Below are 27,098 nucleotides of genomic sequence, written 5' to 3' on the forward strand. Positions count from 1 at the left end.
AAATTTAAAACAAAAGACCGGAGCGGTCTTTTTGACCGCTATTGCAAAATTTATGATACTGCTGTAAATGTTGATAAATTTTAAATTAAACCAAATGCCATAACGACTAGGGTTGCCTGTTTTGAAATATTTTTGTATGAGGTTTTTTTTAGGGGAAATGAGTTCCTGGGGCCCCAACTCTGTGAAAAATATTGTGTTCATATTTTTTCACATTTACATTGCATATTATTCATTGATATATGTCAGAAATGTTAATGTAAGTTGCTCCATGGTAATCAAATGACTCCCACAACCAGGGGTACCAATAAGGCAAAACCATTGAAGTTTACTAGGGATGTCAGACTTTTCATATATAAGGAATTCGATAAAGTGTGGGGGAAGGGGAAGAGTGTATGTACATTGCTTTTTATGTTCATTAATCAGTGAGGGCACTTTTCAAAAAAATTCTTGGGCAATCGAGTGACCTAAATTCTTAGGGTTCTACCTCCTATGTCCCACCCCCATCTCAGTTGGAGCAGTCAAGCGATCTTATGGTTGAAGCTAAAACTGAATTTACTAACTGCCGAAATAGTTGTGTTGTATGCAAAGACACTATCATCATAATTTTTACTCCAGATTCTTTATTGTATATATGTATATCATTGTTTATTTTCATATAAATTAATAAATTTCTGGATACACCAATCCCCCGGGAAAGCTTCAATATCTCTCTGAGAGGGGAAGCGAGGTGTGTCCGGTCCTTCGATGTTCAATGTATACTACCTCCTTTTAAAAATTAGCCCATCTTTTTTTTCAAACACCTGGTATGCTTGCTTACTTCTGAAATGTAACGAAGCATGAGTGATTCTATACTCTATTTTTAGAAGAGAAAAATAATTTTATTTCCTGAAAAATTCATTCTTAATGTGTTTAAAATCTGGATAAAAAACGAAATTTCAAATTGCGGTCAAAATGACAGCTCTGTAGTTCTAGTGCCAAGACCTGAAGTGTATCTAACATATGAAAATTCTTTCATTATAAAATTGAATATTTTGTTTTATGTTAGGTCGATGAAATTATGCAGTCATTGAGACTTGCTTTCAAAAAAGCCCATCAAGACTATCTTCATACACCAGTGCAACCTAAAGCTCCAAGCATCCCAAGAATTGTAATATGTGAAAGTTGCCCAATGCAGTGGCTTCATAGACTATGCTCTGATATTGAAGGTATTTTTTTAATGGAATATTTCCTAAAGGAAGTATTTCAAAATTATGATTGTTATTCTTATGCTTATCAAATGGATAATTATGTATCAAGATCACTATAATGACCTTATGGTTCCATAGGTCTTCCACCTGAAGAAACTCATTGTGCTATTCTCACAAAATTGCATACTTTACCTGACTGTGATCGTCTAGATATTATGTCTAAGTGTGAGGTGAGTTTGAGACAAGTATAATACATGACCTCTCTGTGTTTTAAAGTTTTTTTTAACTTTTATTTTATGTGATGATGGATTCTATCAAAATAAATATTTTAATAGTGATCAATGAAAATTCAGTTATCAGAAATACAGAATCAGAACTACCTATATTAGAATGAAATGTGTCAGAAATTAAATTATCTCAAAGTATGGAGGAAACTGATTATACAGTCAGGCTTGCTTATAATGCAGATATTATGAATTTTCACATAAAACACATTTTTTTTCAAGTCCCCCAAACTTCGTATTAACTATCTATGTTATTTTAAATACTTATAATGAACACAATTTCAGCAAAGCAACCCTATCACAAACTTTCAACTGGTTTTCAATGACAAATTTCTTTAGAACTGTATATAAATCTTATTAATAAATTTATCTTTCTACAATGTGAAAATACAACTAGTATAGTGCCCCATTTATTTTCCAGAAAGATATTCTTGTAGGGCATTTTTGAGTACTCTGAAATCCTTTTCCAGCTCATGCTTTTTTTTAAAGTGAGAAAGACAGATGGTAGGACTTTGAAAATGAAACACACATAACTTAGACATAATAAATGTGTTAGTGTTACACATACACAGCACCTTCCAGCATAATAAATTTATTAGAAATTTCCTCAGAGAAATGTTTAGGAAGTGCAGTGCAGGATGTGTATGTGCAGTTTCATGGTAGCTTCTTCAATATCTGATTAAAAAATATTTACACGTGGGAGAAAAAATGAATGAGAGAAAATCAGTGAGGAAAATATTTAATAACTACATAGTATTTGAATTCTTTTTACAGGATGCTGATGTTAATTGCCTGCAAGAGCAAAACGAAGTGATTATGATGTACCTCCGAGAATTTTGTGAACAGCGGCAAATGAAGCATGTTCATCTCAACAATGGCACATGCAATAAAAACGATGTAAGATGAAAATTGAAGTTGAAATTTTGTGTATATAAAAATATATGTGTACTTTGCTTTAAAAAAATATTAAATTACTGTAAAATTTTATTTGCCTGTATTTTAGTTTGGCAAAACTGATATAAACCATTAATTATAAATAGTTTTATGAATTGAAAAAACAAAATGTATGATATTTTATCAGAGAAAAATTGTCTTGCATGTAAATAATATCTTACTGTGCTAAATACAGATGACACTATACCAAGCCAAGATGATTGGAAAATCAAATTCGTCTGGGGAATCAAACCACCAACCTCGCACTTTCTGGGCACATATTCTACTATTAAATTACAGAGGACTGACATTTTCTTCCCTAAGAACACTGTGTTCCTTCGGACTGAATGGTACTGTGCAATACACAGCCTCCTGACTCAGCAACAGCTCATACTCGTAACAACAAAATTATTTTGTTTCTTTCTATGTCGCCATCTGGAGGATAATTTCATTACAGGCTGTTACTGAGTTAGGAAACTGTCTATTGCAGTCCCGTTCAGCCCAAAGGAACACAGTGTTCTTAGGAAAGACAATGCCTGTCCTCTGTAGCTTAATGGTAGAGCACGCGCCTGGAAAGTGTGAGGTTGGTGGTTCGGATTCCCCACACAAGAATGCAACTTTTCTTCCCAATTATTTTCGCTTGGTATCCAGTCATCTGTACTTCATATAATTAGCAGAGAGGTTCATCGTTTCGTTAATGTCTTACTAGTTTAGAAACTTCATGACAGATATAAAAGAGATTTTAAAAAAAGCACTGCAGTATTTTGATTTTATTTAAAATATACCTGTATGTATGTTTATAAAGAGTGCAAACCATCCCAAGATGGTCTCTCTGGGCAGTAACCTGTCATGTCTATCTGTCTGTATGTGTATGGTGGATATTTTACCTAACGCACAGAGAAAGCCACTAATCTGATGCATATGTTTGAGTTTGTGGCATTTAGGCATACAAATATTGTGTGTTAATTTGGCACAGTGAATATCTAATTCATTATGTCCACCTCACAGTTTTAAGAAAATTTGTTGTAACATATGGTGTAGTTATGTAATGAAACTTTCTAGTAAGACTGGAGAATAGACTGAGTATTTATGATAACCCTAATAGTCAATTGCTTGTGAAAATATGAGCGAAGTAATGTACCGTGCGTTTGCATGTAATTGAAGTTGACATTTTCTAAGCTGCGCACCACCTTTACTGCCCACCAAAAAAATTTATGAAACTTTATCCTTTTGTTCATTAAGAAGTTTCTGGAGTTTTTGAATCTCCTTTGAAGATAGAAAATCCCTGCATAGATCTCATTGAGGAATCATGGTGTGCCCAAGAGTGTTTCACCAGCAATGCATGTTCTCATAAGCTCAATGTCATACGCTACTGAAGAAATAATCATAGAAATTGTTCTGAGGAATATATTTTGATACCCCATTATTTATTTAATTTTTGTATTGTGGAATACATTCTCCTCCTTCCATTAGGATATTCCCCACATTCATAGCTCTGTAGACACGTTAGAACACGCCAACTTTAACATTAGACATCTTGTGATAGCAATTGAAACCCTTAACAATCAGGGACGAGATATCTCAGCCCGATGCAAATGAAAGAAATTCATTCCCAGATCCTTCTTTCTTCTTTCACCTCTTTTCTCATCATCGTAAAGCTTCATTTTAACTTTATGAGTGGAAGTTGTTTCAACCTCCTCTCCCCTGTTCACTTCATTATTCCCTCCTTTTATTATCTTTCTTTGTGGAGCTGTGTAAATATTTGAACTTTCTGCGTTACAGATTTTTTTCTCTCAAAAAGTTACGAAAGAGAAATCTACTGCATTCATCTTTTTTCTCCCTTCTATTTCTAACATACGAACAAGAAAAAGAAAACCAGTTTTTGAGATTTATCGCAGATACCCCAAATACAGATCATCCAAATTTGTTGCCAAAAGCCTGGTCTGTACATGAAGGGGTTAAAAAAATGGTTCAACAGTATTTAACATGTAATGGCAATAAGAGCTTGAAGTGAGTAATAATGAAACATCCAAGGTTGGGAAATGCTTAGAAGTTTTGTTTTGAAGATGTATATATACTGGAATGTTTGCCAAATAAGTGGATCACAATGTGTTGTAGCCAGGGGCAGCTCAAGACAAAATTTTCACTTGTGCAATAAGGTTCCAGTTCCTGTCCAGCATATAAGCTGCATCAGTGAAACAACAATGAAAACTTGCAGCTTTGTTTCCAGCCAGAGGAAATCAATCAGAAATTGCAGTTTTCTCTACAAATTATTCCATCTACTAAATTTATTGTTCAAATTTTACGGACAAAATATTTTTTCCAAATTTTTCTACAATTAATTTTTTCCTCAGCCTTGATTTGTAGAACTGTGCTGCCACACAGCCCTAGATCTGCCAAATTGACCACTTGTACTTAATTTGTATATTAATTGCTGTGTATGAATATTTTTATAAGTAAAATACATTTTAACTGAACTTGTTTTACAGATGGTCTTCTTGAAAGACAAATCGAACGGGCCTTCAAAGTTGGATAACTTTCGTCAGAAAGCAAAGAAATCCTTGTCTAATTCTTTTGAAACAATTTTGAAAGTGAGTTTAATTTTCATGAGCGATCTGAAAACTAAAAATTTTATCTGTTAAAAAAAGTATTAAATTCGTAATGCTAATTTTTATCTTAGAGAAAACACAGAGATGATGTGCGAGAGCGCAGCTTAACCAGTATATCTGATAATACTATTGCTGTAAGTATGAATCTTTTTGCAAGTTTTACCAAACTTAATGTTCATCTCATGCAAAAATTTCAAGCTATCAAAAAAAATCGGTGCAATCAAAACTGAATTAAATTCTGTCGCAGTTGAGTGATTTTCTAAAAAATAGGTTTGTAATCTCATGGGCAGAGATACATGGAGGACAGGGTGCTATGCTTTCCCAATGCCAATGATTTGGGGTCAACTAATCTAATACAGTCGAACCTGTATATAACTACGTTGCACAAGTGCATGAAAAAAATTTGCAATATCCGATATTTGTTATAACTAATACACAATAAATTCTCAAGTTTAATGATAGGAATCTATTTGAAGCAGCGTTTCTCAAGCTAATCATCCACAAAAATATGACTAGTAGTATTTACACAAACTTTAAATGAAATTATCCAAATGTCGCAAAATAAAATATTATACCCCCACACATATATGAATCAGTGGTTGTCAAAGTGTGAATCACATCTTCTAGGGGTGTCTGCAACCTATGTCAGAGGCAAGCTGTTGAAATTGGTGTGTGCTTGTTCACAGGGCCATCTTAAGAGTATCTTGCTAATCCAGGTCAATTGATTTTTCTGAGGCCTTACTAAACAACTTCTCGAAAATTTCAACCAGATCTTATTTTTGTGAGGCCCCTCTTCGCTTGAGGCTCCCGGGCCATGCCCAGGTGGGCCCCTGCCTTGAGATGGCACTGCCTGTTCAGTGCTTTGAAGTGGGTCTTTCATAGATTATTTAAGGGTGGCAAATGTTCAAGAACCACTGCTGGGTGGTGGTCTGTCAAACTGTACAAACATTTCAGTGGTTCTGAAGTTTACAAAGATTGAAAAATGCTGATATAAGTTAAACTGTGGTTGGTTATGCAAATCCTTCATTCATAAAACAGTATGGCAGTACTTCACTTTCGCACTCTGTTTCTGAAAGATAATTTTTGGTTTTATGGAAATATTGCTATAAGTGGTCTGTCAAACTGTTAGACTAACTTTAGTTCTAAAAGTCTGTAATTCTATGAAATATTTTGGAATCTTATCCTTCTAATCTGAATCCTATGGATAAAATTCCACTTTTCAAAAAATTTTGTATCCGATACTCATAAATACAACAATTCATTCAAGTATTCATTAAAAGTATTTTTGATATAATTTTGGTATTGCAGGTTCACTTGGACTGAAAAAAATTTGCTATAACCTATACTTTAATAATATCTGACTTTGTTATAAGTGGTTCCACTGCATATATGTTTCGATATCACACCCTCACCCCCAGACCCACAAGTCTATCCCTGTTTAAGTTTGCCATGTGATAAAGGTATTAATTTTTCATCAAATAGGATCTGGCAACTTTGAAAGATGATGAGTTGTTAGAGACGCCATACAGAGAAGGTAGCTATGATGGAACTGAGACTACAAAACCTGTATCTATTTTGCAACAAAGACCTCGTAGTTCTACTTTCAGTACAACTCATGAAGTTCGGAAAGCTAACAAGAAGAAAAACCCTCATCAGAAAAATTCGCCTCCTCAAACCAAAAGTCCTATAATGAATATGTAAGTATGATTTCTATTGGTTTACATCCCTTATTTGCAGGATAGAAATAATTGAACACAGCTTATGCTAGATTTAAAAGTGAATATTCATCATTAGGATTATATTGTCTGTAATTCATTGTTACTTCATCAATGTTGTAATCTGTGATAATTCTTCATCTGAATTTTTAATTTTTTTTATCATTGAGTTAAAAATTTATCTGAATTATATTATCAAGGATTTTTTTTAAATATTTCAGCAGGGGAAAATTTTTCATTAAGTTAATGAGTATGGTTAATGGGGGGGATTATATAACCTGCACTCACTCACAGCACTTATGTGATATTTCTCCCTTACAATGTTATATTTTTACAGATTTTCAGTAGCAGAACTATTTCTCAATATATTTCATAATTAATATGTATAGAGTTGGCAATACATTGAATTGTATGTTTGAATATGTAGTCTGCCAATATTAATTGAAAAAAATTAAGAAGGAATTGATATGTGAAATTTTATTTTCATTGTATATTTATATTTTAATGTTTTGCTATATATAAAAAAAAGACTGTTTTTCAACATTATTTGTCCAGTTTCATGAAGATAGGAAACCAAAACCAAACCCCATATTCTAGTGAAGATGAAAGTGAAAGTCCAAGTAAGAAAGGCTCTTGGCGACAAGCAATTTTCCACAGAGTTCAGACACCCATGAATACTCCTAAAAGTAGTAAGTATAGTAGATTATATATTATTGAATATCACTGAGAAGAAGAACAGTTCAAGTCCAAATTCTGCCACATTTATATATATATATATATAAAAATGTGACATATATATAAATATATATATATATATATTTATTTATTTATTTAAGTGAATTGGTTCAATAAATTTAGATCTAAACATTGAGTATAAGAGCAGTACTACACCATCCTTCCTTCATTGGTTCCAGGCATATTTTGAATTTGAAGTAGTGAAAGTACAGTACCTGTTTTAAAACTTAAAACTTGATTATCTCGAATCAAGAATTTTGGACTGGTATGGTTCTTCCTCACTGATTCAATTTATAATTCCATAATTTTCTGTTAACGTGCTTTTTTGCCTCTGTAGAAGCAAAATCTATGTGCAAAAGTATAGTTTTATTTTCAATCATAATTTTCCTTAATCGTCACTTCTATGTAATTAGTGTTTACGTGTGTGTGTCTAGCATTAACTATCCATTTTGAGAACCACTTGCTATCTTCCATAAAGCTCCCTGTAAGACTGAAAGAAGTGCTGAGGAACAGTCATATGAAAATATGGCTGAAATACCAAAGAAGAAGACAAAAGAACAGCTGAGAGCTTTGTGGAGAAAAGCAATACTTGAAGAAATATTGTTGATTCGTATGGAAAAGGAAAATAAAAAACTGCAAGGTAGTATTGAAAGTAATTTAGTTTTTTTTAAAGTTATAGTTTTACAATAATTAATAGGCCAAAGTTTATTTTCCATTATTATAAAAATTAAAGTTATAAATTTCACCCGGACTCGATTCAAAAAGATCACATGAAGCAACAGATCTTTAGTACAGCAGAAGAGTCTGTTAAAACAAGAGCTTACAATCCTTGGAAAATTGCCATTGTAATGGACTTCTCGTTATAAAAATTTAAATTTTTTGCTCTGTCAGATTGTAAATTTAAAAATGTTTTTGCTGCACCTGTGTGTGTATGTTTGCATTATAATTGTCCTACCTCATTTTGTCTTAATATAAGGAAATGAACAGAACTCCAGTCATGAATTGATTTTTGGGTTTCACAGCAGACTTAAGACATTTTTGCATAGAATTTCATATTCTTATACATATTTAGTGAGCTGACTGAACAATTGCTTTGCACAGATCAATTTGCAGCACTTTATGAAATCATTAAAGTTTTTCTGGTGATAAGAAAGTTTTGTTCAGTACGATTTGTTTAGCCATTTGGAAACAATTCTAAACTGCAGGTCCAAGGCTTTAAATAAGCCTTGGAAATGACTGTTTTCTTTTAGTCACTGGAGGAGACAAAAACTGAATAGAATTGTTTCACGTGTGCAATAGGAAAACCCTAAAATATAAAGAGGTAAAAAATGTTACTTTTTTGAGTCTATCTTTTGCTAGAAATATTTTAAGTATATGTGTGTATATATATCAGTGTTCGAAATCATTGGTGGTCCGCTGATCCGAGACCAGTGGTTAAACAATTGGACCACTGAGAAAAAAATTGAGGTGGTCTGCTTGACCAGTGGCAAAAAACGTCCCGCCCCCACATGGTGATACATTGATTGCGTGGAAGAATAGCTTATTGTAAAGCCACCGATCCACAGCCGTTGTACATTGTCAAATTTTAAATGTCAAATGATAAATGTTTTTGCTGTAAACAATATTTAGAAAACCACTCTGTTGAAATTAAAAAAATTATGAGCGAAATTGAATTTAGTTTGCTGCATTATATATACAGTATGTGTACCAAGTGGCGCCTCAATCCTTTAGCATCCATTTGATGAATTAATATTTTTCCAAAATATGCATGTGCCACCTGAATATTTTATGTTCTCACAAATTAAATAACATTTTTTTTTAAAACCAAGCCAAATTTTTGAAATGAATCTTGTGCCAAAAATGGAGTTCTCAATTCACCCATTTCAGATCACCTTTCTATCAATAATGAACCATCATTTTTCCGATATTTGTGTGTTCTAGCATGCACAGCAAGGGGAGTATCCCAGAGCCAAGATCATGTTTATATGAACTGAAAACTCCCTCCGGAAGAAAAAAGGATGAATTCCCTCCCTGAGAAAATCCTGTATATGCTACTGTTTGTGTCATTTAAATTTTATGTTTGAAATACAAAATTACTTTTTATTGTTTTGTTTAATTTTTATATAAAAAATAATATTGCACTAGAATATCATTTTGAGCTATGAATATCAGCAGATTCTCAATCCTTTAGCATCCATCTGATGAATTTCCTATTTTTTCTGTCTGGGGCAAAAACGTGGATGGTTCCTTTTTTTTTCTGTCTTGGAAGCTATAACCCCTGAAAATTTATTTTTTGCTGAACATGTTATTAGAGAACTAAGTTTGTGCACATGCATATTGTATGCCGCAGTTGGATTGTACCACAACCGTTTTTTCTCAAAATAGTGAAATTTGCAGTCATGGATGTTACACATGATAACTAACTGTAAAAATTCTCCCTTGACAGATCACAAGATCTATTCAGACATTATAGTGTAATTTCTTTTTTTTTTTTAATGTGACTCGACTCTGTGTCCTTTTTTTTATTGTGCAATAGCTAATTCTTCTTTTGTTAGTTTTGCAAAACTTTCCATTTCAATAAATTTTTCACCCATCATCCTCAGAAGTCTGTCAATTAATTGGTGACATTATTTGAAACATTTCTCTGTAGGTGGAAGTTTCCTCTTTGACCAACCGTTTAGGAATAAACTATTGATTGTATAATGATAAGAGTAGACGTCTTGTATAGTTGAGTTTAGTCTTCTCATTAAATCTGTTAAGGATTAATTGTTCTCTTATTTTTTCAAGTTTTCAAAATGTCCATTGTTTCTTTTTTATTTCAGTGAATCAGGATGCAGCTTCCCATAAAAGAATGAAACTTGATTATGAGGATATCACTCCTTGTCTGAGGGATTCCGTTCTTATGTGGGATGGGCTTCTTAATAACCCAGAACGACCAAACTTTCATATTGAAAATGTGAGATTGCAAGAACTTGTTAAAGCTGGTAATTTATTTTTTCTTATTCATATTATAGATTTTGTTTTCGTAAACTTAAATTTAAAAAAAAAAAAAAGAAGTAACTATTGCACAGTTTGGAATATATTCATTAATAAACACTTGATATATTTTTTTCCCTAAGAATTGATTTTCCTTTGATCAACTCTTAATTTTTCTTAAATGTTATTAAAATTGTTTCCCCATCTGTTAGTTTTTTCATTTTATTTTTAGGCAAACTTTTTGCGGCATTGAATTTATGGGTCATGAATAATTAAAATAATGGTTCACAGTAATTGAATTATTGAGCTTGTAACTCTCTCTCTCCAAGTTTTAAGAGACAAGTTTAAATATTATAAGAGAAATCTTGGTATAACCTATCAATATTATGATGACTTGCATCACAGGTGTGCCTAGAAACAGGCGAGGAGAAATATGGCAATTTCTTGCTGAGCAACACAACTTGAACTCTTCTACTTACACAGACATTGAGCAGCTAGATGTGCCATATGAAGATCTGCTTCGACAACTGACTTCCCATCAGCATGCTATACTCATTGATCTTGGTGAGTACTGTTTCTTGTAGGCCAAACATGTGGTCAGTTGCTTAATAGAATTTTTTTTTTTCACATTTAGGGATGGCTTTTTGATATGGCAAATGCCAGAGTGTATAATTAATACTTTTAAATATTATTGCCATCTCACAATACTTATGTTAAATAACAAGAAACTTTATACAGATTACAATGTTTTACAGTCTGGCTGAAAAGTTTTAGGACTGATTAATTAGAAACAATGCAAATAGTGTCTTCTGTTTGTTACAAATGGAAAATGTGTAGTATGAAATCCTTCTCACTTCTGATACCAAATAGTATTGGTTGCTGTTGAGTCCTACCAAGATAATTTTTGTTTTCATCTGTTCTTTACATTTACAATGCAGCTATGTCTGAATAGAGATGTGTGATAGTTTTGTTTTAAGAAAGCTAGCAAAACTTATTAAATAATAGAGAATGCATACGGTGAATGAGTGTTCATCTATGTTGAATGTGGGTTGTTTTTTTTTGTTGTGGTTTGGAAATTTTTGAGGTGATAGAAAGAGTGTTAAGAATGACAACAGAATTGGACATCTTTGCCCTAGCTGAATTAGCTTTGAACATCAAAGCTGTCTAAGCTGCATAGACTGCAGAGAACTAATTTATATGGAAATTCTTTCCTAAAAGACAAACAGTGAGTGCAGTTCTATACATTGATGTAATGAATTGCCCTATGAAATGTATTGCACACATGCATGTGACCAGACTTGCATGCAAACACTAATTCTGCACTACAATGTGCTGTCCCAATTCTTTGGCACATTTGTCAATTTTCGATGAAAGAAATGTAATTGCTATATCACTCCTGTACTTACCAGATTTGGCACCAGATAACTTTTTTTTTCATAGCTGAAACAGAAGCTGAAGGTAAAGCAATTTGATAATATCAAGACAATCCAAGATAACATAAAGGAACTAAGAGACATTCCAGCTTAAGATTTCCAGTGCTCGTGGATCATCTAGTGTGGCTCGTGGATCATTCCAAGCAATCTGTAATTTCTCAAGGGCCATGTGTAAAATGATCAGTAATGAAAATTTTTTATTATACTTTGTTTCTTCCATGAGCTCAATCCAAAAAACTTTTAGCCAGACTGTGTCAATCCAGAAAATATTTTGCTTTAAGTTTTGATTTACTAACTACATTTTATTTTGATATTTAATTTTTTTTTTTTTTTTGTCTGCTCAGAATTTGATCCTATTTAATTTATTTGGTGTAATTTCATTGATTTTATTTGAATCGTCAATTTTAAGAAGGAAATAAGTTCAAAAATCAAAAAAAAGTTTTTGAGATATTGAAAAAACCTGTATGAGTGGTGCATTAACTTCTTAAACCCTACACTTTTTCAAGGTCCCATATCTGCTTCTGGGAACTGGTTTTTGTTTTTTTCTTACCACTCATGTGTAGAGCAAAGCTTGGAGATACTGTAGAGTACCAAAAAGTAATTTTGCCATTTTTGGTCTTTATTCCCTTCTTAAAACTGACAATTCATTTAAAGCAGGGTCATGATTAAAAAAAATCGTAATTTTTAAAATCCAAATTAACTGGCTGTTTATTAATTAAAACAAATTTTGTTAATCATTAAGAATGCATATTTTCATATTACCTACCATATTACCTATTTTTTTTGTCACCTAATCGCAGGGTTGTTTGGTTTAGACCACGTCTGTTTAAACCTTGGTTTTAACAAAAAAAACAGCTTGGTTTTTTTTTTAAATCAAATCAAAGTGGCCCAAATATAATTTTATTTCCTTGAAAACTATCATATTGGTTCATTATTAGCCAAAATTTTTCATTCTTACCACATTCTTGGGGACATTCTAATGGTATATCTTTAAATGATATAATGTGGTATAAGTAGTTTTTTTTTCCAAAAAGTCTCATAAAAGTGGCCTGAATGTACAATTTTTTTTCATATAAAGTATCTTAGTTATTTGAAGTGATATACAGAAGTTTAAATTTCTCATTCTTAGCACTTTTTCTAACTTTTAGCTGCATTCTGATGCTCTATCTTTAGCAAATTCATGAATAAGAATCGCATCACACATCTAAATGTAGTGGTGTATTATCTCACATGGTTTCTTTTTCTCTTCACAAAGAAGCAGCAACAGTAGTGACACCATCATGCTAGGGGCACATGCGGTCTTATAATCCAATAAAGACACCAGCTGTCCCTAAAGGACAAAGACCAGTGTACACACTAGTAACTACCTTACCTCACAGACACTTTCACTACATTACCTACCTACAAAAAGCACAAACTACACACACTTTCATTTTCTTTCCCATAAGAAGTAGCACATCTCGTACTGTATTACCTAGTCTTAATATTCAATAATTTTTTTTTTATATTTTCACCATTACGCCTAGTTAATCAAGGTTCTACTGTATAGTAGTAACAGATTTATGGAAAATAATCAGCTATATACAGGGTGATTATAATTAAAGTTTCAACTTTAAAACTATACAATAAGAACTACTGGTCAGAATGACTTGAAAATTTGCATGGATACTCCTGAAGCAATGGAAATTTCTTTGGCAAAAAAAAGAAGAAGAAAAAAAAAAAAGTGTAAAATTTGCAAGTAGATGATGCTGTACTTGGCAATCAGGATAAAACCATTTTGTGTAAGCACATCATTTGGGCACTTCAACAATATCAGTGTGTGGATAGTAAAACTTTTATCAAGATGCACATTGCAATACCAGCGAAGCAACTGCTGAAGAACCATTTTGACAATAACAGGATGGCATGACACCTGGCCGTCAGTTCACCTGACCTTAACGCTTGCAACTTCTGGCTGTGGGGAGGGGGGGGGGGGTACCTGAAAATGCTACGAACATTAGTCGGATAGCAAACTTTGGTGAATTGCAAGCACATGACATTATGATCATAGCATATTTTTATCTGTTATTGAACAACCATTTTTGTGCTTTCACCTCATAGCCAGAACACTGTGGACAAGACATACATTTCTTCAGCAAGTTGTAGTTATTTGTTCAGTTATTTCATTTTTGTGGTTTTCATGAATTAAGAAATTGTGCGATTGTAATTAAGTTGTTATTATGCCCTGACTGGCTATCATTTGCATTCTGGGAACAAATTTCCCCCGAGTTGGATGAGTACAGTGTCATTAATTTCACATTTTTAAGTATTTCCTCCCACCCTTTGCAGTATAAAATTCCATTGCTTCTGGAATATTCATGTAAATTTTCGTCATTCTGACTATGGTTCTTTTTTTTAGTGTTTTGAAATCAGAACTTTAGTTATAACTATCCCATATACTGTAAATTGCTAATTAATCTGCATTATTTATTCTTCATTAAATACATTATATTCTCATAATTTTTAGGTTTTGCAAAATTACTTCTAAATTAAGCATACTGAAAGTGACTGGAGAAAAATCTCTGTATTATATGGTTAATATTAGCATTAAGAACACAAAGTGATTCATTGAGCTAAACAAAAAAATAACTAAATTGCAAAATACATTTTTTGTTAACATTTAAGAAATATTTGTAGATTAATTATTATTATTAATAGTGTTACTTACAAGAATAAACATTTTATTTTAATTAATTATTAGAAGTTTGAATGATTTTTCAGAAATTTTATTGTTTTTAATGTTAATGCTATTTAATATTTGTTTTGGTAATCTTCAACAACCCTGTCTAATGTCCCAAATTTAATTCAGCACTAATGAGAACACTTAAAACGAACTGCAAGCAAACAATATGAACATTAAAAAACACTGTTTATGCAACATAAATGGTACTGGGGAAGGGTAGTTGGGTATGCAAGTGATAGGGAGATGCTTCAGGCAAACTTGAATATGATTGCAGTATGGGCAAATGAATGGAGCATGACCTTTAGTGTTGATAAGTGCATGGTCACTCATTTTGGTTTGAACAACCCACGTTTCACGTATAAGTTGAATGGGATTACTATCTCAGATGCAATTAGGGTGACCGATTTGGCAATTCTCATTTACTAGCTGTTTAGGTTTTCTGTACATTGTTTAGCAGGGGTCAAAAAAATGAATAGAATGCTCGGTTTCATTCTTATAAAGGTGTCTTCCTGTTCTCCTAAAGTCATTATTCTGATTTCCAGAGGTTTATTTCATTCTGCACTGGAGTATGCTGTTAGGTTTTGGAGTTTATTTTTCCCCAACTTTGAGGTGCCATTTCGAGCCGATCTCCCTATTAAAAAGTCTCACCACAGGGAGCAACAAACCTAAAACGGTACAAATATTCAATCATTACACTTCACTCACAATTTGAAATATAGATGGCAGTACTGAAAATGAGAAAACATTAGATATACACTTAGAGATTGAATATTGAAGGACTGGATACACCCTGCTTCCCATCTCAAGGAGATATCGAAGCATTTTCCCGAAAGATGGGTGCATCCAGAATTTTGTTAAATGTGTATAAAATTAGAAGAAAAATGAAAAGGTACAGAAATAAATGGAACAATGAGGAGATTGTTCTCAAGGGGGAACCCCCAAATTGTTCCAAACAGCAAAAATGTTTCTAATGATGGTAAGGCTTACCATTCTTATGTATACCAAGAATATTATTATTAAACCATAAATTTACCATCAGTTCCCCTAACATTTTTACGAAAAACAAGCTTTGGAAGTCAGAAAGCAAATATGAGGAAATACAAAAATTGAAAAAACACAAAAAAATACATTAGTAGCACAATATTAAATGGACACCTCCACAAAAGTGTGTTTAAAAGTTGAAAAATAGAAAATAAAAATATAAGAATGAGAAACCTACCTGAAATTAAACTTTCATATTTTTCAATGTGTTTTTCAATTCTATGTATTTTCTTATATTTGCTTTTTGACTTCCAAAGCTTTTCACAAAAATGTTGGGGGAACTGATGGTAAATTTGTGCCTACTGTTGGCTTACCATCATTAGAAACATTTTTGCTGTTTGGAACAATGAGGATGGGGGGGGGGTCCCCCTTGAGAACCACCTGCTCATTGTCCCATTTATTTTTGTATTTTTTCATTTTTATTCTAATTTTATAATTTCTAGTTATGTGTATACAGCTGCCTTTGGTGCTTATACTCTTGCTTTTGAAATGTTTTAATTTTGAATTTTCAATACATTTGGTTTTTAATTCAGTATATTTTTTAGAATGTATGTAATATAGATGTTACCGCTAAAGCTTGAAAGCCGTTAATGTGCACATTACCTAGTTAATCTGCAGATTAACTGATTTGATACCTAGATAATCTGTAGAATAACTGATTTCTGCACTTTAGTGGTAACATTTTATATATATATATATATATATATATATATATGGGTGGGCAAAAAGTCACAGTAACAACTTTAAAAATTCGTAAAAACCAGAAAAATAGCAAAAAACTGTTTGCAGGGGTAGCATTGCTAGGTCACGAGAATTTTCTCAAGACACGAAAAAAACAGCAGGTAGGTGGCGCTGACATAAACAAGTCAAAGAAAAGATACGTAAATAAGGAACAGAATGCTTCCAAATCGTTTATTACAGCAGTATATGTTCCCCATGACCACCACCACAGGGGATAACACATTGCAGGCGAGTCACAAATCCAACAACAGCAGTGTGTAGCAGGTCCACATATGCGGTTTACGACGGTGAACTGGTTGTGGATTATGAGCGCAAGTTCTTATGACCATCTCATTTGCAAATTTCCACCAAAGTTTCTCGTACCAGCGCCACCTATCGGCAGTGTTTTATTTTTTGCTGTCTTAAAAAAATTCCCATGACCTAACGATGCTAACCCTACAAACCGTTTTTATTTCAGTTATTTTTTTAGTTTTTATTCATTTTAAAAGTTTTTACAGACTTTTTGCCCGCCGTGTATGTGTGTATATATATATATATATATATATACCGTATATACTCGTGTATAAGCCGAGTTTTTTTGTGGAAAAATTCGTTCCTCAAGTGGGGGGGTCGGCTTATACTCGGGTCAGTTTTTGATGAGAAAATTTCGACCCCACAATCAGTAGTCATTTTTGTAGTAGTGTTCGAGAAACCGGCATTATTGGTATGGGATACGTTTAAAATCCCGATAATGTCACAAACGAGGCAAAGAAATCGAAAACATCATTGGCTTTGATACCAGGTGGGCTAATGTCGATTGTAAAGCCTTATGTGAGCATCAACAAGTCTTTCAAAGACCATTTGAGGAATTTATGGATCGAATGGGGATGAGTTCCTGTAATAAAGAAAATACTAAAAAGTTGTGCCTTGAAGAAACCTGACATTGTCCTAGTGTGCCGATGGGTACATGAGGAGTGGAATTCTGTTTCCACCGATCCTTCAAAAAGTGTTGCATCAGCAATGCGATGGACGGAACTGAAGATGATATCCTCTTTGAAAGTGACAATGGCGATGGCAGCCCAGATGAAGATGAAAACAAAGATGCCACACCCCCTATGATGGATTACGATGAGCTTGGAGACTCAGAAGAAACGGATTAAAAAGTTTGAATCGTTTTCTATTGTAAATTTTCGTAAACTATTAATTTTGCATGAAAATATTAGAATTTTTTTTCTCTGAAATGCATGGATTTTTTGGGGTCGGCTTATACACGGGTTTTCAATTTATTGCGATTTTGGTGGTCCTGAAGTGGGGGGGTCGGCTTATACACGAGTATATACGGTATATATATAAATTTTTGTATAATGTATAATAGAATTATGCACACAGACAGTTAGATACACACACTTTGTTCCAGATTCTGCAACGAAGCTGAACTGGAAGAGAGATCTCAGCAGTGGGGGGGGAGGCGATAAGTCGCGTGGCAGAGTGCTGGCATTCATTGATTGAGGGGGTGCAGAGAAGAGCCCCTTGTTGGCACACAAGGCTTGAGCTATGAAGAAAAACTTGATTTTTTGAATGTTTACATTGGAGGAATGCAGTTGGGGGGGGGGGGAGATGTGATTGAAGTGTTTAGAATTTTCAATGGGATGGATAGGATAGACCATGATTCCAAATACACGGTCAATCAAAAGCTTCAACTCCAGTATCATTTAGTAAGGGGCAATTTCAGGTTGTAGTGCTGCCGAGAGTTTTCACTGATAGGGTTGTTAATAAATGAATAGCTTACCTCTGGTGGTGGTGAATTCTAGCACAATGGATTCATTTAAAAAGAAGTAGGATAGAAACAGTGGGATGAATCGAGAAGCTATCCATCCTTAGATAAGACAACCATAATCTTTTTATGGGTAGTATTATATAGAAATCTTTTTCTCAGCCCAAGGTATGAAGGAAACATATTTTCTAGATTTTATGCTGAGGTGAACTTGGAAAGAAAAGTCATCTGATCTCTGCCTGGACTGGTACCCTGGCCCTCTTATAAACCAGGCAAGTATTCTATCATCTACACCACTTCAGCATCTCACACCACAGTGCCAGATGTGAGGACAGCAGGGTCGTGTCTCCAGTGATGTAGATGGTAGCATACTTGTCTGGTTTGCAAGAGGACGTGAGTTTGAATCTCGGCGGAGACCAGATGACTTTTCATTTCAGAGTTCACCTCGGCATAATAGCCAGAAAATGTGTTTCCTTAAGTGTGTTATACATTTGTTATTTTTTGGTGATATATGCTTTTATACAAGATATACAGGAGACAGTCTTCTCTATATCTTGTATTAACAAGTGGAGAGCGACATTCATGTCATATATATAGCCATCCGGTGGCTCATTGTCCATGAGCAATTAGCTGATCGGTTCACTGTCCATTGCATGGTTCCGTTCGGCACATATACGCTCTAGCGAAGAAAAATCTCTATCTCCTCTGTAGCTTAGTGGTCAGAGCACTTGTCCGGCAATCGAGGGACCCGGGTTCGACTCACGGTAGAGGCATAGATGAGTTTTTTTCCTTCCTGAAAAAAAAAATTTACATCTAAAATAATAAAAATCTTCACAACATCAAGTCTTCTGTATATCTTGTATTAACAAGTGGAGAGCGACATTCATGTCATATATGCTTTTATCTTGGTGATATTTGGGATTCATATTTTTTATGGGCATAATTTTTCAGCCACCTTGTTGTGCAATTTGCCTGTTGTGGCCTTTGTATTTGTATAACTAGCCCTCATGTCCAGAAAATGACTGGTCCAACAAAAATGATTGCATCTAAATTCAGCTTGATTTATTGTATTTAAATGTTTGTAGGGCTTTTTATTAATATCAGTTGCTGGAAGTACAATGCTGGAAGAAGCATTATCCATATATATAAAAACGAATGTATGTCTGTCCTTTATGCATTACTACACCATTCATTCGATCGCCATGAAACTTTGGGAAGTTGTTGAGTACACTCCCGCAAAAGTTTCTGGCATAGTTTTTTTTGTTTTTTTCCCCTTTCCTTCATTTCCTTTAATTTCCTTTCTTCTGAGATCACAGCAACTCGCGACGGGTAAGCTAGTTATGAAATAATTTTTGTGTGGATTTTTCTACAGAAAGAAGTAATATGTAAAATATGTTTAACCCTTCAAGCTAGTTCAAAAATTTTAATGCCAAGGCTCTATTTGCGGTATTTAAATTTAAAATAAAAATTTAACATTGTGAACTCTGTTAAAAATATTTCAATTTTAATTCTATAATTGTTTTTAAAAATTATATCAAAGTAAAATGTCTACTCTATGCATTAAAAATTTTACTGTGGTTATTTTAAAAAATAGCCAAACTGTAAAAAATTCCACCACCTGTGTCATACCACATACTGAGATCTGCGCAGGGGGGGGGGGGGGAGTTAATAAAGTGAAACCTGTACAAAATGGGACATCCAGAAATGGAAATATTATTCCTTTTTAGACATTTTTTAATTTTATAAAGGTGCATATAAAAGCACTAATCATAGATGGGGCTATCTTTTGATTCCTTTCAAGACAGGATTCTATCTTATGTAATGTTCGTCTTTGACAGGTTTCACTGTACATTCTTTATATGTATGCAGTGTGTGTGATGATTATTTTAAAACAGTTTTTCTGGCTTGTGCTAAGTAAGATAAGCTTTCAGTTGATTTTTCCCTGATCATATGGTTGTTCTGATCAGAACAACTTCCAATTGATTGAATAGTTTTTCTAATAGTTACCTGGTGTCCAGAGACCCCCACCTAAACAGTAAGCAATTATTGTTTTTATATTGTTTTATATTGAAAACTTTAAAAAAGGTGTGTGGAGCTAAATACCCCAATCTATAAAAGGATGCTTTCAAATGGCACTTTTTTATATTGTCTATAGCAGGCGGGTTGTGAAGCAACTCCATTGCTGTGAATAGACATCCTGATCTATCTATAGCTATGGTTCTTCTCAGGGGTCCTTGAAGAGGTTCTACAGTGTCCATGAGCTTGGATGAGAAAACAATTAACCAATTTTTATATCATTATTTTGAGCTGAATATTATTCTGTCAAGGACTCAGTGGCCTTCGCCTTATTTTCCAGAGGTTTTTTATGCCACAAATCTTGTGGCACAGAGTCTGTGAAATACAAACGGTTAAAAACAGCTAATTGCTATGATATATATGTATTTTTTTATAAATTTGAATTTAGTTATTGAATTGACTTCCTTTTATTTATGCTTTTTTTTGTAAATGACAAAAATTTTCAGTTACTGTATGTACAGATTTTTCAAATTCAATGGATTACATCACATTAGATCGTTTATCTCATAATTTATGTTGCTGTTTAATTGGCATCATTATAAGTATGAGCTAAACTAGAAATAACAACTTTGCATTACTTAAGCGCTTTACCCCCCCCCCCCCTCTCCCGCCAGTCAGTCCCTGCAGGGAAGAAAAAAGGGGGTGAGATAAGTTTCATTATTGAAACTGTAAAACTTTTATTTTTTCAGGAATTTCCTCAAGTTAAATTGACAAGAGGCGGGGTAAAAAGTGAATGAGATCGCGATTTAACCTTCTTCCCCACACACCCGTTCTTAAATTATTCATGCATTGTTATGGGAAAAATTGTCTTTTTTTTTTATGGAAAGAGAAAGTGAAACTCCCCCTTCTTTTCACGCAGAACATTGGTTTTTTAATAGTTAATTTTTCAAGCATTAGCATTAGAATAATGTGGTGCTACCTTCATTTGCATGAGAAGGGGGTTAATTATATGTAATTAATCAAAGTATAAATGCCTTGATTTTTATTTTTCTTTCTGGATGTCCTCCCGCATTCGACTTTCCACATCACTTTATGATGACCTATTTTCAAATACCTCAATCGTTTATTATGAACAAGTAAAATTAATGGTAAGTTTTATTCTATCACGGAAAAGTTTTTAAAGAGACTTTAAAAGCTGAGGATCGACTGCTTCAGGATGGTATGGTCAAGTGAGAATGTATAGGGGTGGATGTAACGCTTTTTTTTTCCTGTAAATATTCTAACATTATTCTTGTAAAATGGGCTGACATCTGTAAAGCTTGGTCGATGCGTCTGAAAGATGGGCGGTTACGAGTGATATCTCGTTTTTGTTCTCTCACGGGCTTTTAAGCTGTCCGTTAAATGTCAGCATGGTGCTGGAATAAGAAAAAGCTCTAGCGTGAAATTTTTGAGCCGTTCATTTTGAAAAAAAATTTTGACACCTCTTTTGCCTCTTAGGTTCGGCTGTGAACTGTCGCATGCGCGTACGAAATATTATTATTTATTCCTTATTCTGCTAGTGGTTGGATCTTTATGTTGTTATCTTTGTTTTGGATTTCTTTGCATAACTAAAGCATGCATTGACATGAAGCTGTATATACACTTGGGTATACAGTCTAATGATGTCAAGTTGCTCTGGGACGAATATTGGAAGCCGTACAGTCGATCAGTTTTCGTTGTTTTTCATTTTTCGTTGATCGGAAAAAATCGACAATATAACCGAACGGAAGCAATCGTTAAGTATGAACAGGGTGCAAGCTAACTCCCCTTGCCACAAATTACTGGCAACCCGTTGATCCTAGAGGCCTACTTCTAGTTGGAGGAAATATACAAATAACGTGTATAGGTGTGCATTCACATATTGCAAAGGGTTGGTGTTGCTATTATAATAAAATTAACTTTTTTATTTGGTCCCCCCTGTCCTAAAAATTCCAATTAAAGTTGTTTCCCAATCTCTCCTGAGGTCAACAAAAATTTTCCAATGTTTTTAAGTGCAATATTACTGCACTCAAAAAAATAAAAAAAAACTTGGTGCGATTTTAATGAAAAAGTCATTGAAACTGAGGGAAAGAATCGATAAACTAACGGGCAAGCTCATTATATGCTTTCTTTTCAGTGATTTTTGAATTCAAATATCTCGGCGAATATTGAATTTAGAAACATAGAATTTTTTTTCTTATCCTGAGGGCCCTTTCACACGCACTGAATTCTGATATAGATGCGGGTCCAGATCCGCATACGAGCACATATTTGCGGACGTTTCCCCGCATCTTAAGTCTGATTTTGTTTTTCACCCTGTGAACGCAGTACATGGATAGCGCTGCTTAATAACAGTATTTAGTTTTTGTTTTATTTTATTATCTATTAGGTACAAAATTGTAAAGTATGGACGAAAGAAATTTATGGTTGCTATATCCTTTATTTCAGAAGAAAATGGAGGGATAGACGTATCTGGGTACATCCTATTAATGAACAGAGACCTTCATATGGTGTTTTCAAGGGTATTTACGGCAAGCTTAGAGCAGAGCTGCCCTTATAGGCGTGGGACAGGTGTGGTCGCACCGGGCCCATTATTTCGGGAGGCCCCACACTTAAGTAATAATTCCTTTCATAAATTCCGAAATTCTGCATTTTCATCTGGAAAGAAATAATTCTGAAATTTTCTGCATTTTCATCTGGAAAGAAATAATTCTGAAATTTTCTGCATTTTCATCTGGAAAGAAATAATTCTGAAATTTTCTGCATTTTCATCGTTTTTAGAATTTTCATCAATTTCTGGAATTATTTATGGTGCTGGGGAATTATTTCTGACATTTACTCTGAATTTTCATGATTTTAATTTTCTGAATTTTTGATTCCTCTCTCCCACAGAATATTCTCCCAATATGAAATTCGGGGCTGATGGAGTCCCAGAAATTATCGAAACGCCTCGCCATTATTTTCACACCGGGCCCCGCGTTTAGTAAGGGCGGCCCAGGCTTATGGAGGATAGTGACAAGTTTTTTCGCATGTTGACACATTTCAATACTTGAACTCGTGCTTCCATCTAGAAACAACAGATGAACTACAGTTCGACTTCTACCAGGCGAGTACCGCCCGGACCCGCGACATGTGAATACCCCCATTTAACCTAATGTGCAAAACTTTTTGTGTGGATGCGGAGCCCGCTTAAAGTTTTGACATGTGCGAACACCATCCGGGCCCTGACGAACACTTTCGAGTTGCGAGCCTCATATCGCATCGTCTGAAAGGCTCCATTTGTAAACCATTGGCAAAAATTCTTTCCTAACCCGCATCCGCTCTGTGTGAAAAGAACCTCAGGAGAGGACAACAAAAAAGTTTTTAGTTGGGTTTTTAAGACAGGGATGACCCCAAATTAAAAAGTTAATTTTTTTTATAACTATACAACCCCTTGCAATATGAATGATGTATCTGATGTCCACACGCTATTTGGATACTTTTCCCCATTAGTAGTATGCCTCTAGGATTATCGGTTCGCAAGTAATTTGCTGCAAGGGATAAGTGTAATAAGCTATGCACCTTGTATATTACGCTAGTTTTGCTGGAATAAATGATGGATCTTAAACTAAATTGATTAGTTAAGATTGATTAATTTTTTATTCGACAGTTTGAATGATGCAATGTCGTTTTAACTATTGGGCGAAGACTTTTTTTCGAAAAGTTCCATCACTTCACCTTTTTGTTCGGATTAATGGCAAGTGAAGTACTTCAATTTCGTGATCCATTCTCTGGTTTCCTGGAGACCCCTGGGAAGTTATTGACTTGTAAGGCGTTTTTTCTGGTTAATTGAAGAGGCCGTCTTTTTTCTTGAGGTATACAGTTTGTTATACATAAGCACTGTCTTCTATTCCCAACCTCGCTATCCAAGTGTACTTACAAGTCTGCTGATGCCGCCATCGAGGACACGAAAACTCGAAATGATGTATGAAGCTTCACAGGGCCAGTAGAGTGATGATACATTGTAACTTTTGGGAAGGAAGAAAAAGAATAAAAATTGAAGGGAAATAAATTAACGGCTCTAGCCCGGTTATGCTCGAACATATTTTTCTTCTCTTTCATGCAGTGATGAGTGGTGCATTTGCTGTATTTGGCCTTACTACGTAAATTATTAGTTCTTCCGCGTCGATCATCTCACGACGAGCTTCCACCTGACGGCAGATGAACAAGTGAGATAAAGGTCTCATTGGACTGGTATAATTCCACCTAATAGGACAAGACGATAAGTTTTTTCCTCGAGGGGCTGGGTGAACTACTTGAAAGATTTGAGTAAGATAACGTAACGCGTAGGCATTTTTCATTTCTGACTCTGATAAATACATTTTTGACTGCACTTGACCAGCAGTCGGGTGGCTTTCACAAACGCGCTTATTTGTATAGCACCGTGTTTTATGCACGCACATTTGAAATTCTCGCTGAAAATTCTTTAAAGTTGTTCCCTCTTGGTCTTCAGCTGCTGACCTCCCCTTATTTTTTTTCACAAATTGAGTCTTCAGTTGGTTTGGCCAATTTCACTCACCCGATTTTCTGAAATATGCGTATATTCTTATACCTCGATGGATATTTCTACCCTTCCCAAACTCGTCTGTTTTCAGAAGATTGCAAAGTCGTGGAATTCCTAATGAGGCGGGGGTGGTTTTTTTGTGTGTCACGTTTCAGAAAAAGGCGTATTTCTTCGGCCATCTCTTACATATTCTATTTATTTCTCAGCAAGAATATCGACATCATTACAAGAGATTTGGTACGCATAATGTGCTAAAGAAGTGTTTGCTCCTAATCACTGTTCTCGGGTTTATGGGAAGAAGAAAAGGTGTGAGGAATTTAACCATCAAGGGGTTAACTTGATTGCAAAGTCGTGATCGAAGTCTTCTGACGTTTAATTGTAAGCAGCTGTTAGTTTTTTTATTTTATTTTTATAATTGTGAAGATTCTTTTTACCAAATATAATTTTAAATAATTTATATATCAAACGAGAAACATGTTATGGACTGAGAACAGTGACATCGCGGTAGGAATGACATAAATACTTAAATAGCAAGCTACGAATTATAGATAATTACAGTAAAACCTTGCTACAAATGATACTCGATATAACGATAAATCCCTTCAAAACGATTTTTTTTTTCGGATCTTGTTTGAAATTACCTGTAACGGGTTCTCAAACCTTTTCCACCCGCAGCGCCCCTTTCCCTATTTAATCTAAGGTTCTCTAGAGCAGTTTAACAGAGTGTCTTCGAAAAACCATTGCAGAGCCACCGCGGAGGACGGTTGATACAGCAACCCAATATAAAAGAATATATATCAAAAAATATATACACTGGCGGGAAATAAAATCCCAACACCAAGAAGAAGTTGTGCTAGATAAACGAAATTTAGGAGGCGTGTTTGTACATCTGAAAGGTGACGGCTATTCAAATTTCGCACTAGACGAATAAGAGTAGCGCCCACTATGATCATGTAACTCCCGTTTGCTTTAAATACGCGGTGTAAACTTCGTGAGCGTTATTTATCGTCCGGGTTGGACGTTGTGAGCTACGTTTGAATCAAGAATGCCTTTAAGGAGACGAAGAAGTATCATCAGCTTACTGAGTTTGAACGAGGCCGTGTAATAGGGCCACGAGAAGGTGGATTTTCTTTCCGCGATATAGCGGAAAGACTTAGCAAGGATGTATCCTCTGTGCATAATTGTTGGTAGCAATGGTCACGGGAAGGCACTTGACCACTGCTGCCAACTTCTTTTTCTCAAGAATACCGGAGTCCGGCCGCACACGGGCAATACCTTCTAGAGCAGACGGTACTTTCTGCTCTAGAAGGTACCGTATTGACACGGGCCACTACTGAGAGGGAAGATCGCCGCATGGCTGTGGCGCATGGTACTGCATCTGCAGCAGAGATTAGGGCGAAGTGTATATTCTGTTGTCCCCAGAGTGACACAGCGAACTGTAACAAATCGATTATTTGCGGGACAGCCCCGAGCCAGACGGCCTGTAGCATTCATTCCACTAACTCGAAATCACTGTCATCTGCGACGTCAGTGGTGTCAAATTAAAGCTCATTGGAGGTCGTAGTGGGGATCTGTTATGTTCTCAGATGAGAGCCGTTTCTGTCTTGGTGCTAGTGATGGTCGTACGATGGTAAGAGGTAGGTCAGGTGATCGCTTGGAACCAAGCTGTTTTTCTTTTTCCATCCTCCTCATCTACTCTTTTGATGCCGGTTCATTTTGAATTCGACTCTTTCGTCTACAACAGCGTGTAACTCCCGCTATAAGGAGTTTTTCTTTGTTTCTGCTACTGATGAAGGAACTTCATATAGTTCCGAAACGCGTATAGCTGTGGTTCTTTTGAAATTTTGGGTTCATCTACGTCGGCTTTCAATTGTATTAAAATAATACTCGTCCTCCTGCCTCTGCTGTCACCCAACGTGCTCTACAGAGTGTCGACATGTTGTCTTGGCCTGCGAGATCACCAGATTTTTCTTCCATCGAGCACGTATGGGACATTATTGAAAGACAAATCCAGCGTCATCCACAATCAGCATTAAAAGCTGCTGAATCAAGATAAACAATATTGACGGTTTTTTTTTCATTTCCAAAGTCTTAGTCACATGATCATACAAGCAAAGGAGGTTGGTTGCGCATGACTTCCCTTCTTGAACCTATGCTGGTTTTCTGATTCGTTAAGGCGCGTATGTATTAGCGCGTGGACCATGCAATGAAATTATTCGCAATTGGTTGTTCAGTAATTTGTACGATATTGTGAACGATTCTTGAGCTGTTTGAACTGGACCCAACTGAAAACGGGGTTTTCAAGGCACACAAAGGAAAGAAAAGAAAGGAGGTTTGTGTACCCAGGAGAAACAGATTAGAACCGCTGCAAGGGGTCGTACGTTTCAAGATC

The 27,098-nt window shown here is 34.8% G+C and overlaps 1 protein-coding gene across 1 annotated transcript in view; it reads left to right on the plus strand.

Moving 5' to 3' along the window:
• The window catches only part of LOC149069467 (TBC1 domain family member 1-like), a 114,046-nt gene that overhangs the window by 46,545 nt on the left and 40,403 nt on the right, over window positions 1–27,098 (plus strand). The window contains exons 7-16 of the mRNA XM_089249436.1: window positions 1,046–1,205; window positions 1,326–1,417; window positions 2,246–2,368; window positions 4,894–4,995; window positions 5,085–5,147; window positions 6,496–6,710; window positions 7,284–7,417; window positions 7,942–8,103; window positions 10,286–10,447; window positions 10,845–11,003. Of these exons, the coding sequence (XP_089105562.1) occupies window positions 1,046–1,205; window positions 1,326–1,417; window positions 2,246–2,368; window positions 4,894–4,995; window positions 5,085–5,147; window positions 6,496–6,710; window positions 7,284–7,417; window positions 7,942–8,103; window positions 10,286–10,447; window positions 10,845–11,003 (1,372 nt within the window). The remainder of the gene's footprint in view (window positions 1–1,045; window positions 1,206–1,325; window positions 1,418–2,245; window positions 2,369–4,893; window positions 4,996–5,084; window positions 5,148–6,495; window positions 6,711–7,283; window positions 7,418–7,941; window positions 8,104–10,285; window positions 10,448–10,844; window positions 11,004–27,098) is intronic.

Source organism: Pholcus phalangioides, unplaced genomic scaffold, assembly GCF_987345545.1.
Source record: "Pholcus phalangioides strain wild (caught in Gottingen) unplaced genomic scaffold, Ppha-v1.0 ptg000022l_1, whole genome shotgun sequence".
NCBI lineage: Eukaryota > Metazoa > Arthropoda > Arachnida > Araneae > Pholcidae > Pholcus > Pholcus phalangioides.